The sequence below is a fragment of the Anoplopoma fimbria genome, chromosome 7 (genome assembly GCF_027596085.1).
Source record: "Anoplopoma fimbria isolate UVic2021 breed Golden Eagle Sablefish chromosome 7, Afim_UVic_2022, whole genome shotgun sequence".
Taxonomy (NCBI): domain Eukaryota; kingdom Metazoa; phylum Chordata; class Actinopteri; order Perciformes; family Anoplopomatidae; genus Anoplopoma; species Anoplopoma fimbria.
In genome coordinates, this window is record NC_072455.1 from 21476028 (window position 1) to 21494111 (window position 18084).

General features: G+C 39.2%; 1 protein-coding gene across 1 annotated transcript; it reads left to right on the forward strand.

Moving 5' to 3' along the window:
* The first annotated feature begins 1692 nt into the window (after positions 1-1692).
* On the forward strand, positions 1693-17543 carry mmp14a (matrix metallopeptidase 14a (membrane-inserted)). Its single transcript, XM_054601012.1, has 10 exons — positions 1693-2082; positions 10714-10862; positions 11074-11196; positions 11804-12111; positions 12217-12378; positions 13011-13150; positions 13302-13440; positions 13573-13723; positions 14306-14421; positions 14650-17543. Exons 1-10 carry the CDS (start codon positions 1999-2001, stop codon positions 14964-14966), a joined length of 1689 nt encoding a protein of 562 aa, XP_054456987.1. The 5' UTR covers positions 1693-1998; the 3' UTR covers positions 14967-17543.
* Positions 17544-18084: the final 541 nt, after the last annotated feature.

The following is an 18084-nucleotide window of genomic DNA, read 5'->3' on the forward strand; positions in this document are numbered from 1 at the left end:
GTGACGTCAGAAGGGGGCGGGGCCTAATTGATGTTTTTATCATTCATTCATAAAAACCTGTCCTCCTGTATCTGCACATTAAACGTGTAACTGTGACCATGTGGGTTATTCACAATACTGTACATTCACATTGTAATGTTTTCTAAAGGGAGGATAATGTCTAAAAGGAGTAAGTGTGAAGTTCTTTTCTTTCTTAACACAAGGTGTCACTGTCGGTTAGTACAAGTATACAACATCAGCTTTAATTCACAAAAATGGGGTAGGAACCTTAATTTATAATAATGTTTTACGCTACTTTATAATACTTTATACTACTAAACTTATTGTAATTACATAAAGATCTCATCCAGACATGCTTATAATACTATTATTAGTATTTAAAACACATTAGTATACGAGTATTTATATATTTTACATACAGTACCAGTCAAAAGTTTGGATACACCTTCTCATTCAATGGTTTTTATTTATTTTTAGTTTTAGTTTTTTCTACATTGAAGATTAATATTGAAGACATCCAAACTATGAAGGAACACATATGGAATTATGTGGTAAACAAACAAATGCTCAACAAACCAGAATATGTTTTATATTTTAGATTCTTCAAAGTAGTTGAATGAGAAGGGGACACACCTTCTCATTCAACTACTTTGAAGAATCTAAAATATAAACCTTTAGACTGGTACTGTACATATATTTAAAAATGGTTTCAATACTTGTTCCACCGCTGTCCTGCTTTTAATATTATTGTGGGTCTGATGTGTTTTTTTTCCATTAAAAAAAGTTAAATTGCCTCATTGCCTCAATTCCTAAAATTACACCTCGACCTACTCCTTCTCCCTGAATGAAAAATCCAGATATGATTGTGCAAATATTTTCCATTTGAAAAAAGTTAACTGCTGGATCTAAGATGTCTACTGCTTCACTATTAAGCCCATGTATGTGGATTGCAGGCTTTAAGTGTCCATCTTAGTGTCAAACTGTTCACACATCATTCTGCACAAGAAGCAAAACACGTGTTTGAGTGGAGGGAGACTTCAAGTGAAAGAAGCAATATTGCATTTTAAATAAAGGTTTCGAATCTACATTTATACCTACTTAAAAGTACAAAAAAAGTAAAGTAACCAGTTAGTAAACTGTTATATTATCATATCTCTTGTGTTGCGCTCTCTTTCTCATCTGGTTCCATTATATCTTGATCTACTGATGCATGAATGTGTAGTATCTTAATGTTGGTCATTTACTTTTGAAACAGCTGAGTAGCAATGCCTCTTGCTTTATAAATTGAGTATATGGTTTTGAAATGTCTCATAGACATTAATAGTAAAGATGGCGTTGGCTTTAACTTAAATACAGTTGTATAGTTAAGTATTCTGAATGTAGGATTTTAACTTGTAATAGAATATTTAAGTTTAAAGAAAAATACGGAATGTCTTTTAGCCTAAAACATAGTTTAAAAAAGTGAAGCATTGTCACTTTCTGTGCCAAATCATATCAAACAAATGAACATCACATAAGTGTCTCTTCAGATTGGCATCTATCTCATTGTCAATAATCGGTACATTGATAAACCTGCTCAGCCATGAAGAAGAAATGACGTCTGCACATCTGGAGGAGGACCCGGAGGAAACCATCCATCTCTCTCTCTCTCTCTTCCTCTTTCTCTCTCTTCCTCTCCCGTGACCACGTCCACATGCAATCCTACCAGAGGACAGGAAACCAAACTATGAAGCTTTAGAGAACACCAGCTGCCTCACCATATTTATTTTGGGGCATTTTGTCCAGAGTTTTCAACTCAGCTCTGACTTTCAGGGAGTCGCTTTTGTGCAGACAAGCTGCGAGCGTCCATGTGGATGCGAGGAAAAGTTTTATACCTCGTTTTTTAAAAAGAAAAAGCACAACGGAGTAGCATCGAGTGGTTTTGTTGTTCGGGACGGCCGGACTTGTGTAGAAATTAAGTTTGCTGAAGTTTTTTTCCCGGGGCAGTCTGCAGATAGAATGCTGCCCCAGCTCCTCACCCTGGCCTGTGGTCTCTGCTGCTTTGGTTTTACCTCCGTCACTGCAGATGTACTAAAAGCTGATGTAAGTCTGATGTTAACTCATCATTTATTCACTTTAAACAATGCAAAGTGATCCACAAAGCTTGAAAAGTTTGTCATATAAGCTGTTATGTGTAAACAACTTGGATTCTGAATTGTCTTTATTTTAAAATGTTTTGTGTGGTTTCTCCAAGAACAGTTTTCTACAATAGTCGTTGAGGATATACATTTAAAGTATTTTCCTGCAGAAAAGCCTAAAACATATCAGATTTTTTACCTCTTACTGTATCACTACAGGAAATTAAAGTTTCACTGGTGTTTGTAGTGTCTTTCCAATGTTTATAGCTTTTTTTCTAATCTTGCAACAGCAAAGGAGGAACTGTTTATGTTCCCGTGTTTATCCTTCCTCCCTCAATCACTCCTGGAGTTTATCTTTCCGTACTAAGAGCTGGTTAACAGACGCCATCTGTAACAAGAGATGAAACTTCAACCAGAGAAAAAATGTCATGAGTCAAAACTCTTGTGGTTTGTGAAGGAGGAGGTCCAGCCATGCAGGGGCAGTGCCCGGTTTGGAAACCTCAGCTGAGCTGCTTTGTTCAGAGAAAAGAGGGGGTAGTGGTGGTACGGGGGAGGGGGGTTAATGATTTTCATCTGTCTGAGGAGACTGAAGGAAAGCTGGTCTGCATTCACAACAAGCCGGACATGAGTTGCTCCATCGGGGAGACTGAAGGCCTCAGGCTGTAAACCCCCGGCCTGGAGACACTAAAGTGCCGTTTAGGCTTCAACTAAACAACATATTTGGTCACCAGGTCGCATGCAGCTTCGTAAATTATTGGGTACGAGCACCCTCGGCTCCTCCGTCTATTAGCTCATTTTACGTTGACTCTGTTTGTTGCTCCAGAGGTCATAAGGGCGTCTGATGTTAGTATTTAAACAGTGCCTCATCAGAATTTACTCATACTGCCAGGAACAGCACATACAAGGTGTTTCTCTTTAAAAAAGACAGGATGCACCACTAAGAGGCAGCTGTCACAGGAAATTGATTTACAGAGGGAAAAAAAGTCAATTTACTACAACTAACTTAAGAAATACAGGAATCATAGCTGTAGTTCTGCGTGGACAGGATGCACGAGGAGCGAAGGAGGATCTTAGTCACTGACCACAACCTGCTGGCGTGTGAGTCAGGCCAGACATGGTGGATAACTCAGAGAGTCAGACGGTTTATAAGGCGAACACACCAACACGGTGATGAATGTCTGTAAACAACGCGAGAAAACAGGACTGTGTTACAGCTGTTTATAAAGCACTAATATATATCACCTCACTGCTGAAATGATGGTGACCCACTGTGCAGGATTTGATCAGATGAAGAGTCAATGTCTCATCTGCGAAGATGTCAAACATTGCACTCAGTCCAGAAAGAGGATAAGAATCAATTATGGGCTCAGGATTACATCACCTAAGAGCTGTTTATGAACCCTGTGATCAAAAGATAGACGCGTCTATGTTTGGAGAAAGCAGCAAAGATAGGAAGACAGAGACAGAACAACAACTGAGTGACATAAATGTTTAATTTAAGTTTAGTTGAAGCTCCTCTGACGGGATTGAGAAAGCAGAAGTCAGACAGAAGAACTTAGCTTAAAGGAATTTTGTGGTTAATCAGTGTTGCTCAACATCTGGACGTCCCTCCCAAACACACTTAATCAACGCTGATTGAAAAGAGAAGCAGCTCCAACAAACGAAAAATAAGACTTCCACTATTCTCTGAAAATGACTCCTGGTGAAGTCGAGCACCTTTGCGTCCTCCAGCATCTGTTTTCATTCACCGCTTTTGCCTTGTCTAACCTTTCTTAATTTAAATGAGAAGCTCAGGGAGACCTGGTGAGCAAAGGAAGTGGGCAGCAATGAAAACAGCACCGTCTAAAACAGGATCTCTCCATATCTGGCTAAGAAACTTATTGAGATTTCCCATCGCCATCTGGAGACATATGTCTCGTGATCCCAGCAAGAGGGTTACAGATCCGCTCAAAAACACATCTGGGTTCAATTCCCTTTATCTATACTAGAGTGACTGTTGATGCAGCATCAAAAGAAACAGCTTTGCTCAGAGATCTGGTGCACGCTGCTCTGACAGGCAGCGGCTGTCACTTAAGAGAGTCAAAATAATCGGCTGGATCAGGCTTAATGAGAAACTGATGGACTTCAAGGGAGAACGGGAGATTATCTTTACCCTACACCGAAGAAAATGGGTGTAGGAAAAGGGATTGATGTTATCTGTCAACACAGAGGATCATGGTAGAAAGAAAGTTTCCACCATGATGTTTGATGTTAGAATTGCAGGTTTTGAAGATGCATTTTTTTCCATAAGTTTTTAGTCTCAGGTGCTTATTTAGTAGGATCTGACTAAATTTAGGCCAGGTGTGCTCAATTCAATTCAGCTAACAGACTGGCCACTCACCAGATGTAGAGAGGCTCTCTTTGCATTTTATGCTACTTTATACTTCTGCTACACTACATTTCATTACAGCCATATGGTACTTTTTACTGCACAACATAAATGATTACTGTATTTTATAAAGTATGATGCACTTTCATAATCTACAAAGGTAAAGCTTGTTATAGCCTATTAGTAGATTTACATAATCACCTGCATCTCACAGTCTCCATCAGCCGATAGAGTTCAGTCAGTTGTCATGGAGACAGTCCAGTTTTTGTCACGTGGTCTAAGTAATAGTTTCATAGGTGTGCTCCAACTCCTATGAAAGCTGCAACATTAATATGAACCAATGCATAAACATGATATTGCATGGTTGATATATAAAAGGGACATTCTGCAAAACCTTTGATACATAAGTATATTTTTTTGTAATTGAGTATTTTTATGCTCCAGAATTGCTCCTTATTAAACTAAATTATCTAAAAACTTCCTCTACCACTGCAAAAATGTATGTTAATGTTGTAATTGGTCTCGGTGGAGCTAATTTCATAATACAATTTATTCTATAACAATTCATCATATATTAAAAGCTCCTTTTATATTTGGTCAGATAAAGTGCAGTAACAAGAACAAGATATGCCTTTGAGTAGAACTAGAAGTACACTCAAAATGGTGCTTATGTACAGTACTTGAGTAAACATACTTTCCACTACTGGTTATTTTAGTGCAGTTATTGCCATAAAAGCAATGTCTATGGTATTTATCGCTCCAGTTGCATCACTGTCACTAAAGAAAACCTATCCATGTACCAGTAACGGTTGGCTTGCATCAGTTAAATTTGGTTTTCACGAAACAGAATAAGTTATTTTAAATTGACCTGTTTGACCCCCTAGAAATGTAAATGCAGAAAAAAACATATTGCATGGCGCTGCTGTGAGTGCTAACTGGGTCAGAGACGCCAAGAAATGATGGCAATGTGAGATTCCGCCACTCATGAGCAGAACTCTCAGTTTTTTCCGTTGGCACCAAGCGAGAGGAACAACTGACTCAGTCCCTCAGATTAAAATTCAGCCTAAACCCCTCTCTCTCTCTCTTTCTCTCTCTCTTTCTCCCCCCACATCTCTTTAATCGCTCTTCCTTCTAATGTCTTTACCGCTCCTCCGCTAATGTAACTCTGTACTTTAGATCATCTTCTTCTGTCCATTTTCTCTCTTCACTGCTGATGAGATTTTTAAGGCAGGAAATAAAGCCTCCAACTCACTTGTCTGGCTAGAAAAATACTTATTGACATTAAAAAAAACATTGCAGCTTGAAAGAAATTGTGTTTTGACACAAAAAGACAGACTTTACTGCAGTACTTAGTGCATATAGGTTAAATATACACTAACTCACATCCTTATTATATTTAATTCCTGTTTTCTTTCAGTATATATGTCATAAATAAAGACACCCACCCACATGATTAATGTTCCCACGCAATGACAGTTTCACTTCCTAAAAAAAAATCATTCTTTATGTTTTTCACAGCAGTTAAATATGCTTAGGGGGATTTATTTTTCTTTTTGTTAATAACACTTGTAGGAAGTTGTGGTTTGTGCTTTTTTTCCAATTTCTTTCCTGTGATGCGCGACATGACATTGAGACATCACATGAATGCTTACCAGCATCACGTCATATTTTTGTAATTGTTGATTCTCTCTGGATTGAGTGATTTAGTGTTATGGAGTACATACTAGGAAACTTTGCAGGGTTCCTGAACGCACCAGATTAACTGTGTTTAAACTAGTTCATGCTAATTTAATTTTAAAAATTGTATCCAGAAATCAACTGAAGACTGTCCTGCTGTGTTTATCTTGAGGTTGTAGCTTGAGGAGGATATCTGTGTTAAAATCTACTTTTAAAACCTTTATTACACACCTGGTACTCTATATACTCTGTAGACCAGAGGGCCTGTTATAAAATTACCACACAGCAACTAGAACCATGGGGTGCTGTTCTAGCTTAGAAAAGTTACACAGATTGCACACATTGTGGGAGGAATGGAGGGTTAATGGGGGCCCAGCTACTCATTGTTGTCCCAAGGCCCCCTTGCAAGTGAATACAGCCATGGTGAAGTACGCATTTAGGATTTAGTTGTCATAAAATGTAGATTGTTCTGTTCTCAGCTTCTCTCAAATAATTGGTGAATTATTTGTACCATGAAAAGTCAGAAAAAACACTTTTTAGACCTCTAACATAAAGTTTTCACATGTAAATTGTGCAAGTGATGATACACCTTCATGGAATTTCCAGCTGCAACTGATGATTTTCATCATGTAATAATCTACAGATTTGTTTTATGGAATGGCAGGAAATGGTGAAAAACACCCATCACAATTTCCCCTGAAACCAAAAACAACATATTTATATTGACCACTGTGTCGAGCCAGCCATCCAAACCCAAACAAATTCAGTTTAGTAGAATTTAAGATGAGGAAAAGCAGCATATCTGCACATTTAAGAAGCGGGAACAGTTGAATGCTTGCCATTTTTTTTTTTTTTAAATGATGTAATGATGAAAGATGATCAAATTCTGTACACTTAAGTAATTTCTTAAGTTCTATATAAGATAGTAAGGTCATAGTAGGGTCACACAATCCACTGAAACAACCTCTTCCACCAAGTTGTCATCACCATCATGTGTTTCAGTGTCTGTGCATTATACATTCAGACCTCACGTCACTGCACACACACACACACACACACACACTCAGTGGTGTGTTTACCAAACCAGCAGCCAGCCCTTTTTGACCACACATGGCCGTGTAGCGAGCTAACCTAGCCACACCGAGACCAACAATACCAGCCATGTACAAGTCTCAATAAATAGAAGCTTTGATGGTGGCTGCTGGGAGTTCCAGGGAGGAGGGGTGCATGCTGGGATACCTGGCGTCTCAACCGGAGACGGTGGTGGCTATGTGTGGAGTAGTTTGGGACTAGCGGGAGAGAAGTGGAGGTCTTGTCGGTGTGTGTGTTGGGGGGGGGAGACTTTTCGGGGGAGTGTTTTTATAGAAGCAGACGCGTCACCACACTGGAGCCACAGGACACACTAGCAGCAGTCAGTGGAGAGGCAGAGAGAGTCAATTTGGTTGGTGTTGCAGGCAGATTGACTCAGAGAGAGTCGGCGGAGGGAGGGGGTAAATTAGATTAATGCTTAAATAATCGAGAAGAAATTGTGGCGGGGGGGGGGGATATGCAGAGATGGAGAGAAGGGGGATAAGTTGCCTCTCTGCGGGTCGTCATAAGTGAACCTTGTTCTCTGGCCTCTCTGCCCAGCACATGACTAACAGTAGCTGTGTGTGTGCACCCAGGCAGGACACGACCAGGTAGTCCGGCCTATGCAGTCCCTACATTTCCATCCCCCCCCCCCAGCTTTTCCCTTCACTTGTCGGTGGAAGGCTTGAAGAGAGAAACACAGCACTAATGGTGGAATCAGAGAGATATCTGAGGTTTGTATGACGCTTATGAAGGAATTCGGGGGATAATTCCAAAAAACCCTAATCAGTGGTGGAGATGAAGATGTGCGTCAACTCTGTGTGTGTGTGCAGATACATAAGTGGAAACACACATAGTTCAAGATGCACTTAAGCTTCTACAACTCATGAGATGAGAAGATTAACACCACACTTCATGTTTGTCCGTTGAATATGCAGCGAAAACTCACAGCTGGTTAGCTTAGCTTAGCACAAAGAGTGAAAACGGGGGGGAAACGACTAGCCTGGCTCTGTCTTACGGTTATGATATCTACCGCCAGCTCGAAAGGATTTAGGGTCCGTCACGCCTAAACGCCGCTTTAAAAACCACAACTGTTCATTTTTACACTTTGGTTTCTGTACAAATTAAACAAATGTGTTAATTGGTGAGATTTAAAGCGAGAGTGTAAGACTATTGAAAGAAGAAATAACACAATGATCTTCTCATGAATAAAAAGTAGAATTCATAGCCGATAAAACACAACCTTCAGCTCAATTCATTCAGTTTTAGCTTGTTGATGTTGTTGCATAATGGATATTTTAAGTTCACTAACTTAATGGCTCTTCTCTACTAATGCTAAAGTCTTTATGCTAAGCTACATGTCTCCCAGCTTCAGCTTCACTTTTAACAGACTGACATTACAACATTACTAACTCTCGAAAAGAAAGCACATATTAAACTATTCCTTTAAGTTTTAGACCACCAGCTGCAGGCAGTGGAAAGAATAGGCTGCTCTTTCATGTGTAAAGATAAATAGTGGTGGTTTTGGTTGACTTGAAGGCAGACAGAAAGGAGGAGGAGGAGGAGGAGAGACAGAGGCAGGCAGATCTTAAACTCAAGCTTTGAGGAACCTAAATGTTGCTGAAAATATGACTTTTTCCAGCGTTACGACCGCCAGTTGTCTTTGGCTGCGATCGTCTAGACAGACTTCTGGGTCATCGTAACTGAAATGACATCAGTGTTTTCAGATCGTGTGTTTTATTTGGCTCCCGGGTCCTCTTTCGTCCCTCCTTATGACCCCACAACAAAGTTCCCCCTTTAACGAGTTCAGCATAAATCAAGGGAGCATGCGAGGATTCAGTGTTTGCTTTTAAGAGTTCATAAACAGGATAATGTCACAGTCACATGAAGAAAAAAACAATAAATTTAACATGCTGAGTTAACTAAAAACACACACACGCTTTTTCTCCCTTATTCGGCATTTAATCTGCGTGATGCATCTCAGACGCAGGTCCGAACAAGCTCTGAGGTGACTGGAAGTACACAATCACCCACAGGTTCACACAAGCGGCCAATCCATTATGTTTTGTCGACTAAGATGTTTTCAGGTGGTTTTCTGTTGTTTCTGGCAAGTCTGACTACGAGCAGATTGAGAAACTCCCTTTTGTTTTGCAAATGTCGTAATTCTGCAAATAAAGTCTACCAAGGATAATTTGTGTGTTAAAGACTTTTTTAACTCACTTTATGATTTTATTACCTCCCTCTTAACCCAGGTGGAGACAGGCTTAATATTTTGGTTTTAAGCGTTAGGGGGAACACTGTTATATTACTTAAAGTATGTACTATAGAAACTGCTACAGAAACACTATAGCTATACCATTACAGACAATATAGTAATACTTAAACATCATCATAGTATTACAATGGGAATGTTCTATACAAACAATATATAATATACAATAGTAATACTTTTAAACTGTAGAGGAAAATTGGAATACTACAACAATCTACATAGTATTAATGTTGAAATGCTTCAACAGATATAACTATAGTAATACCATAGATGGTGAAAAACACTACAAATTCACAATAGGGAACTGTACAAACCATATTGTACACTAAAGTAATACTATAGCTCGTTTTTTCAGGGACTGCGTAGTATAAAATAAAAGTAATAAGAATATAATTGTGTTTTAGCAGATACATGTCATTTTTAATTTGTTTTTGCAGTTGTTTGTCTTTTGCATGTTGTATGTAATGGAAATATAGAATTCTATATAAACACAGAGTTTTAGGGCTAAGGTGTCTCAGGATTTTGCTGTTAGGATCTTGACATAAAATAGACTACAGGCCACCATACAACAGTGTATCAGTTGAGGCAGCAATCCTTCTTTTTTAAATATATATTTGCCTGATTAGCAATTTAATTATCTATATTTTCAATATATCAATTGTTGGGTCTGTAAAATGTCACAAAATAGCAAAGAATTACAATTTCTGTTTTTCAAAATCACATGTTATATATAAAAATACTCATAGAAAATATCATAATGTCTACATTCATCCACCGTCATTATTTTTCATCACTGTTGGAGATACTTATGTTCTTCTAAACAGAATAATGATGTAATGATAAAGGATGCCAAAATAAACACTGTTATAATATTATGATAATAATATATGATTATTTCTTTGTGTAATTTGTAGTACAAAAATACTGCAATTTTCGTAAAATATATTTATTATTTGCTTTGGCTTATCAAGTAGTTAGTCTGGAAGGTTTATTTTGGAATAAACAAGGTCGTTGATAAAAGTTGATGGAGAAAAATCTGAGAGGATTTCTCTCATTTCATGCTAAAAAACACTCAAACTAACATAGAGGTACCTTTCTGAGGTGCATTATTTTTGTAATAACCTGTATTTTTGTGCCGCCTGGAAATAATTACAGTTTTTATCGATATGTAAACAAACAGACATTGATCATCTTCTCTCTCTTTCCTGTAGGGTTGGCTGCAGCAGTATGGCTACCTGCCTCCAGGTGATGTCAGAACTCAGGCCCTCCGCTCACCAAAGTCCATTCAAACAGCGATATCAGCCATGCAGAGGTTTTACGGTTTGACTGTCACCGGCTCCATCGACTCCAACACGTTAGAGTGAGTCCTGATTGACAGCAATGCTTTTTTTTTTGATTGATTTTAAATCAATACTAGAATCTTTCAAGTTGTCAGATAATTTGATGAATTGAGATTGGGCTTAAGAAAATTTAAGAAAGCGATGTTACTAACTATAAATAATGTGTCCTTCAGTGGAGCCTGAATATTTTACATAGTTAAGAACTGGGAATTTGATTTTTGCTGTTGCCAGGGCGATGAGCCGGCCGCGGTGTGGCGTCCCAGACAAGTTTGGCCCGGAGCTGAAAACCAACCTGAGGAGGAAGAGATACGCTGTGCAGGGTCTGAAGTGGGACAAGTCAGAGGTGACCTTCAGGTACACGCCTACGCTAATCAATAATTCTGTCTTTTTCTACTTAAGTCTCACATGTGAATATGATATATTAAGCAGGTGATGACACACAACTAATGTTTTCTCACTATCAAGTCTGCATTCTTTAAACTATTTTCTTGATTAATCGTTGTCGACATCGTTAAAAAAAATGTTAAGAAAATATGAGAATCTATTAAATTAATTTAATAATTTATTCATTCATTTATCTGTTTAGCTCTAAGGAAATTAAATTTAAACTCAAAATCCAAACTCTAAATATCCCTTAAACAGACCACTAAAGAATAAAGCATTTTTGACATTATTTTAATTTCTTAATAATAGTAGTCAGATCTGCTTTATTCTAAAGATATTCAAGACACTTGGTCTAGAGTCATGTTTGACAGGCTTTTATTGTGAAGCACTAAATCTCTTTTGTTTTGAAAGGTGCTTTACTTGCTGAATTACTTCTCTTTAGTGTATTACATTCCTTATTACATTACAGTCATTTAGCAGACGCTTTTATCCAAAGAGTCTGCTAAATGACTGTAATGTAATTACTGTATTACTGTGAGTCGTCCCTAAATCCCCGTCCCTCCGTCCTTTCCATCAGCATACAGAACTACACCCCTAAGATCGGAGAGCAGGCCACATACGAGGCCATCAGAAGGGCCTTCAAAGTTTGGGAGAGCGCGATCCCGCTCACCTTCAGGGAGATCCCCTACAGCCGCATCGCAGGCAAGGTCGACAAGTACGCAGACATCATGCTCTCGTTCTCGGAGGGTTTCCACGGCGACAGCACACCGTTTGATGGTGAGGGCGGTTTCCTGGCCCACGCGTACTTCCCCGGACACGGCATCGGCGGAGACACGCACTTTGACCTCGCCGAGCCCTGGACCACCGGCAACACGGACCAGGGGGGTAAGAGAGAGAAGAGCAGACAGTCACATATAGATCCTGTAAGAAATGAAAACAAATAAACTAAATGTTATCTTCCCCTCTCTCTCTCTCTCTCTCTCTCTGAAGGCAATGATGTTTTCCTGGTTGCGGTCCATGAGCTGGGTCACGCTCTGGGTCTGGAGCACTCCAACGACCCCTCTGCCATCATGGCCCCCTTCTACCAGTGGTTTGAGACCGAAAACTTCCAGCTCCCGCACGACGACCGCAGAGGCATCCAGGCAATCTACGGTTAGTTGTTCTACTTAAGGAAGTGGGAATTTATTGGAGATATCTGCAGTGATGTTCCTCGCAAGCCAATCAGAGCAGACTGGGTTTTTTTAGGGACGGGTCTTAAAGAGACAGGCGCTAAAACAGAGCGTTTCAGAAATAGGGTGAATACAAGTATTATTCAGACAGACAGTTAGAGAAAAATAAAGTGTTTTTTGAACATTCAAGCATGTAAACACGTTCTAATAGAAACCCAAAATAATAGTATGAACCTGAAAATTAGCAACACATGTCTCCTTTAACGAGTGTCTACAGCCATACTAACAGCTCTGTGATGCTTAGTCACAGTGTTGCTTTGAGCTAAATGCTAACATGCTGATGTTTCCCAGGTCTAATGTTTATCATTTTTTCCTATCTTAATTTAGCACGTTGGTATGCTAGCATTTGCTAATTAGCACTAAACACAAAAGACAACTGAGGCGGATGGGAATGTCATTATCTTTGCAGGTATTTTGCCTTAAAAAAAGCAAACATCAAAATTTTAAGGCAACCCACTCAGGCGATATTTCAGTCTGGACCAAGGAGGTTGAGTTGGTGGTGGATAAATATGTTGAAATATGTCATTAACCATTTCACACATATCCTCCCCACAGGGACCAAGTCTGGCGCTCCCCCTCCTCCCCCACCTCCCCCTCGACCCACAATGCCGTCCACCCCTGACAATGGCCCTGACATCTGCGAGGGACACTTTGACACCATCGCTATCCTCAGAGGGGAGAGGTTTGTGTTTAAGGTACGATGTTTTCTAAAACCTTCAAATGAGATGTTTTGACTCGTCGTAACAGAGAAGGAACAGGAGTTAGTAATAACGTTAACGATGGCTCTGTTCTATGCAATTAAAAATGCATTATTTCTAATCTGTGAGTGAATGTGTGTGTTTGCAGGACAAGTGGTTTTGGCGTGTGCGTAACAACAAGGTGTTGCCAGGCTACCCGATGACCATCAGTCACTTCTGGAAGGGCCTTCCTTCAAACATCAACGCCGCCTACGAGAGGGATGATGGGAAATTCGTCTTCTTCAAGGGTTTGTTCCAAACCAGATTGGGGATGATTAAATCACAGCAGCTGCTCGAGTCTTTCATCTCCTCTGATCTTTCTTTTCTGTTCTCCGTCTCCCTTCTGATGATCTTCCTCTTGTTCTTTCTTGCGTCTCCAGGTGACAAGTACTGGGTTTTCAAAGAGAACAGCATGGAAAAGGACTCCCCAAAGAGTCTGAAAGACCTGGGCACCGGTCTACCCAAAGATAAGATCGACGCTGCTCTCTTCTACACGCCAACAGGACAGACGTACTTCTTCAGAGGCAGCAAGTGAGTCTGCCTATTGAGGTTTTACGACACACATTTAAAAAGTATGGTTAACTTTTTATGTGTGTAATCAAGTTTTGCATTTCTGAAAATGATTTCTCTCTGAGGAGAAGAAAAATTAGTTCGTCCTCATCTCACAGGACGAAAGCCTTGGAGTACTTCCTCATCACTTTTCTATCAAACATTGTTGTTGCATTCCTGCAGCATTCATGCATGGATTTAATCTCTTTACATTTTGTCCAAACAGATACTGCTCATACTTTTTTGTTGTAACCTGTTACAACTTGTACTTTTACCGTGCTTATCTGTGAACTTGTTATGAAGGAAACATTCCACATTTAATTTCTCTTACTCACACTTTGTCCCTCTTGTTTTTCATTCAGTTAAAGAGTATTACTTCATATGTGAAAATGGAAAATCCCCAACACGTAATTTCTGTGTAATTGTAGAAAAAACCCATATTACCAAAAACAACTGCGAGGACATGCACCTTGGTGTATCCCTGTTGTGAATGAATATAATCATCAGAAATGTTTTCTAACACTGTAGATCTCTAATAGTTTTGTGTCTTCGTGTCCTTTGCAGATATTACCGTTTCAACGAGCAGACTCGCACCGTGGACAGCGGTTATCCGAAGCCCATCAGCATGTGGAGCGGTGCGCCGGAAAACATCAAAGCAGCCATCATGAGTGAAGATGGATGTGAGTTTTACTCCCCATGGAACTCATCACGGTTACAGACAGAAACAACTCCAGAAAATTAAGCGATTCATCATAATCAAAGACCTCTTTACCATGTGCAATAGTAAACTGAAGTGTTTATCAGACAAAACAAGCATTTTAAATATAAGAAAACCAAATAATTAATCAGTTAATAGAGATAATATGTGACAGATTTAAATCTGAACTCTCTCTCTCCACTCTCCTCAGCCTACACTTACTTCTACAAAGCCAACAAATACTGGAAGTTCAACAACCAGTACATGAAGGTGGAGTCCGGCTACCCCAAGTCTGTGCTCAGCGACTGGATGGGCTGCGAGGGCGAGGAGCCCAAGAAGGGTCGGGAGGAGGTGACCATCATCGAGGTGGACGGATCGCAGCGCGGCGCCGGGCCGGTCGCCGTGGTGATCCCCCTCCTCCTACTGGTGCTGGTCGTGGTCACTCTGGGAGCGCTTTTGTTCTTCAGGAAGTACGGCACGCCCCGACGCCTCCTCTACTGCCAGAGATCCCTCCTGGACAAGGTGTAGACGGAGCGACGGGGGTGATTGACAGACTGCCACAGAGGGACAGAGAGAGAGAGAGAGAGAGAGAGAGAGAGAGAGAGAGAGAGAGAGGGCCGGGTGAAGGTGGAAACTGAGAGGAGGAAAGAAATGGAAGAGGAGAAAAAAATGGAGGATTAGGAGGGGGACAATGTGTTTAATGTTGGGTGGTTTGTATCTGCCACAACGAGAGAATTAAAAAGAAAAGGCCCTAGAAACTGAATTCAGGAAAATGTGTATTTTGTATGTTAACTATTTACATGTACTCTGTGCTCTGTGTTCAGAGATTAACAACGTACCCACAATCTCACATAGAGGAGTGAAATATACAAAAAGAGACTCATCAAACGACTTCCCTCCCGCCTCTCCTCTCTCACATCCCAGGTATTAAAAAAAGAAAACTTCCCTCCTTCCTTCCATTACCTTTAACTGGACGACTCCAGCTGAACTGCTGTCTGATTCATGTCTAAGATTGAGATCCGTGTTTCACTTTTGGGTTCTACTCAGATATTCATCACTTCTGTTAAGAGTTTTTGACTCTGAAATACATTTGCTGTTTGTTTTTTTGGGGCAGTTTGAAATTAATTTCAACGTGACATTTGTCCTCTTGAATCCATCGTTTTGGCAAAGTTTGGATATTGGGCAATGCAGTATTTCTTAAAATATTTTATTTTACCACTAAGTAGGGCTGGGTATCGCACCTCATACTTTTCTAGTACTGCTTAAAATTTGTCAACTGCACAAAGTATTACAATCTGTCAAGTTGTCATTAAATTTATGGTCAGATACGTAACCTTGTTTACTTAATTTTCATCAAATATTTTCAGATTTTATACAAAATTCTGCCAATTTTGACCATTTTATTAAGAACTTCTTGTTAATGGAAAAATGCTCATATTTCTCAAAGTAAGGTTCTGGAAAAAATATTGTTTTGATATTTGTTATCAATATCGTATCCACACTAGCATTAAAAATGATCAAATCTATACCTAGCCCTACTGCTAATATGATTATTTTCCATCTGCTAAACTCTTAACTTGACCATATTCAGTTTCAGTTATTATTGCCTGCTTTGTGTTTGATGGAGCTGAGTACAACAGCACGTACCCTTTGAACAGTGTCAGTATTGTTTGATGCAGACTTTTGAACATGCATACTTAGGATTTGTTATAAGTATTTGTTTTTCCAAGATTACGTCTACCAAAATACCTTGATGCTGCTGGAGGCTCTAAAAGACAAAGATGGTACAAAACTAGAATCCTTTTTTTAACTCTTCTCTCAGTGTAAGCAGTCAGACGGGAAAAATATTTTTCTTACAAAAAACGTTTTATTTCAGTTCTCAAACATTCCAGTACATTTGTTGTCGACCAATAAGGAGCAGAGCTGCTTGTCCAAAAATGTGTCAGTAAGCGGTACAGTTTCCAACAATATGGTGCAATTTTTTTAATTATTATCGTTGTTATGGGAAATTGTTGTTATTATAAGTATGGTTATTGTTATTATTGTTCTCCTGGTAAAGTTATAGGGACTTTTTTCTTTTTGTTGCTTTTGTACATTGTCATTTGGAGTCCTGCTGGACAGAGGCGTAACGTGACAATGGTTGAAATGAATCCCAGTTTACACTCAAGCATGTGATGAATTAGATCAGGGGGCTCAATGTGAGTTCAGGGAGTTTCTTTTTACTCTGAAACACCTGGAATTACAGAGATGTCGGCACAGAAAAACAAGCAATGCTATTTATGAACTTTGATGGTGCTTTTTTTTTTTTTTTTTTTTTTTTTTTTTTTTTTTTACATAAATCCAAATTGAAGGTGAATTCATTTAGTTTATAACAATGATAATGGTAATGATATTTATAATGATGATCATATCAATAAAATGGAATGAGATTTTTTTTTCTGCCTGTTTTTACCTTTGTATTTCATTTGATAAAGTGAAAAGTTTTGATATTCTCTTTATCAGTGGATTAACACAAAAACGTTAAAAAAAGCAAAATACGAAATGCAAAACTTAAGCCAACCACACGTCCCAAAAATGAAAAAGAAAAACTTAGATATTAAATATTTTCCAGATAACAAAAACAGATGTAACACCACAAATATTCTGAAGGAAATTCTGTTTGAGTAATTAACCAAAAAAAAACATGGACGCAACCAAACAAACCTACTTGGCATTGAACTGTTTCTGAATCTGAACTTTTGGAAATAGAATACTTTTAGTTTTTACAATGTCTCATAATCATTTCCTGTATCCGTGCTTCCTTTTAGGCAAACATTCTGCTTGTGTGGCTTTAATTGAGTCCGTTTCCCAGCTCCATGCTACATGCTAAAACTACTGTGTTGTCATTTGTATGATGTACTTTGCCTGTAATTACCATTGTGCGCTTTAAAAGACATGATGGAACATGGGGGCTAACTGTCACTCCCATTTCTTACTGACATGTTTCTAAGTTTGTGATGAAAGAGTCTGGCAGACATTGTTTGTTTGGGATGATTTCATCATTCCTGTTCATTTCGTTTCAGCCTGAGCTGTTGCCAGATAAACATCTGCTATTTTTGCCATTTCTTTCAATTTGTAGTCCTTCTCTTTCTCCACTAGGTCCAGCTCTATGGGACAACAATGTGACAGAAGTTGTTGTCATCTAATTCATAACAAGTAGTTATAAATGTAAAAGAACAAATGATAATGATTTATGTCAACATTTTACAGCCATTACCTGAACTCTGTACAATCAAATCCCCAAGCTAACAATGCAAACAAGTGTTATAAATCTGTAATTAAGAAACAATGCAGTGTTGTACGAAAAACAAAATAAGGAGGAAACAAAGACAGGCTGGATACAGTTACACCACCGCTGGTTTGTTTTGGACGTGGAGCCAGCAATCATGTGTCGAGGAACGAGTCGGAAAAAGTGATGGAACGCTCACATTTTTTCGGAGAACTTCTTTCCAACTGAGCATCTGGTATTCATGAAACATCTGAACATCCCGGCCAAGACCAGCTGCATATGTGTGTACTGTTTATCTGTGTGTGTGTGTGTGTGTGTGTGTGTGTGTGTGTGTGTGTGTGTGTGTGTGTGTGTGTGTGTGTGTGTGTGTGTTTGTCT

Coding starts and splice junctions, on each gene's coding strand:
- mmp14a (XM_054601012.1), top strand. CDS start 1,999: ATGCTGCCCCAGCTCCTCACCCTGGCCTGTGGTCTCTGCTGCTTTGGT. Junction 10,863..11,073: donor ATCGACTCCAACACGTTAGA/GTGAGTCCTGAT, acceptor TGCTGTTGCCAG/GGCGATGAGCCGGCCGCGGT. Junction 13,151..13,301: donor GGGAGAGGTTTGTGTTTAAG/GTACGATGTTTT, acceptor GTGTGTTTGCAG/GACAAGTGGTTTTGGCGTGT.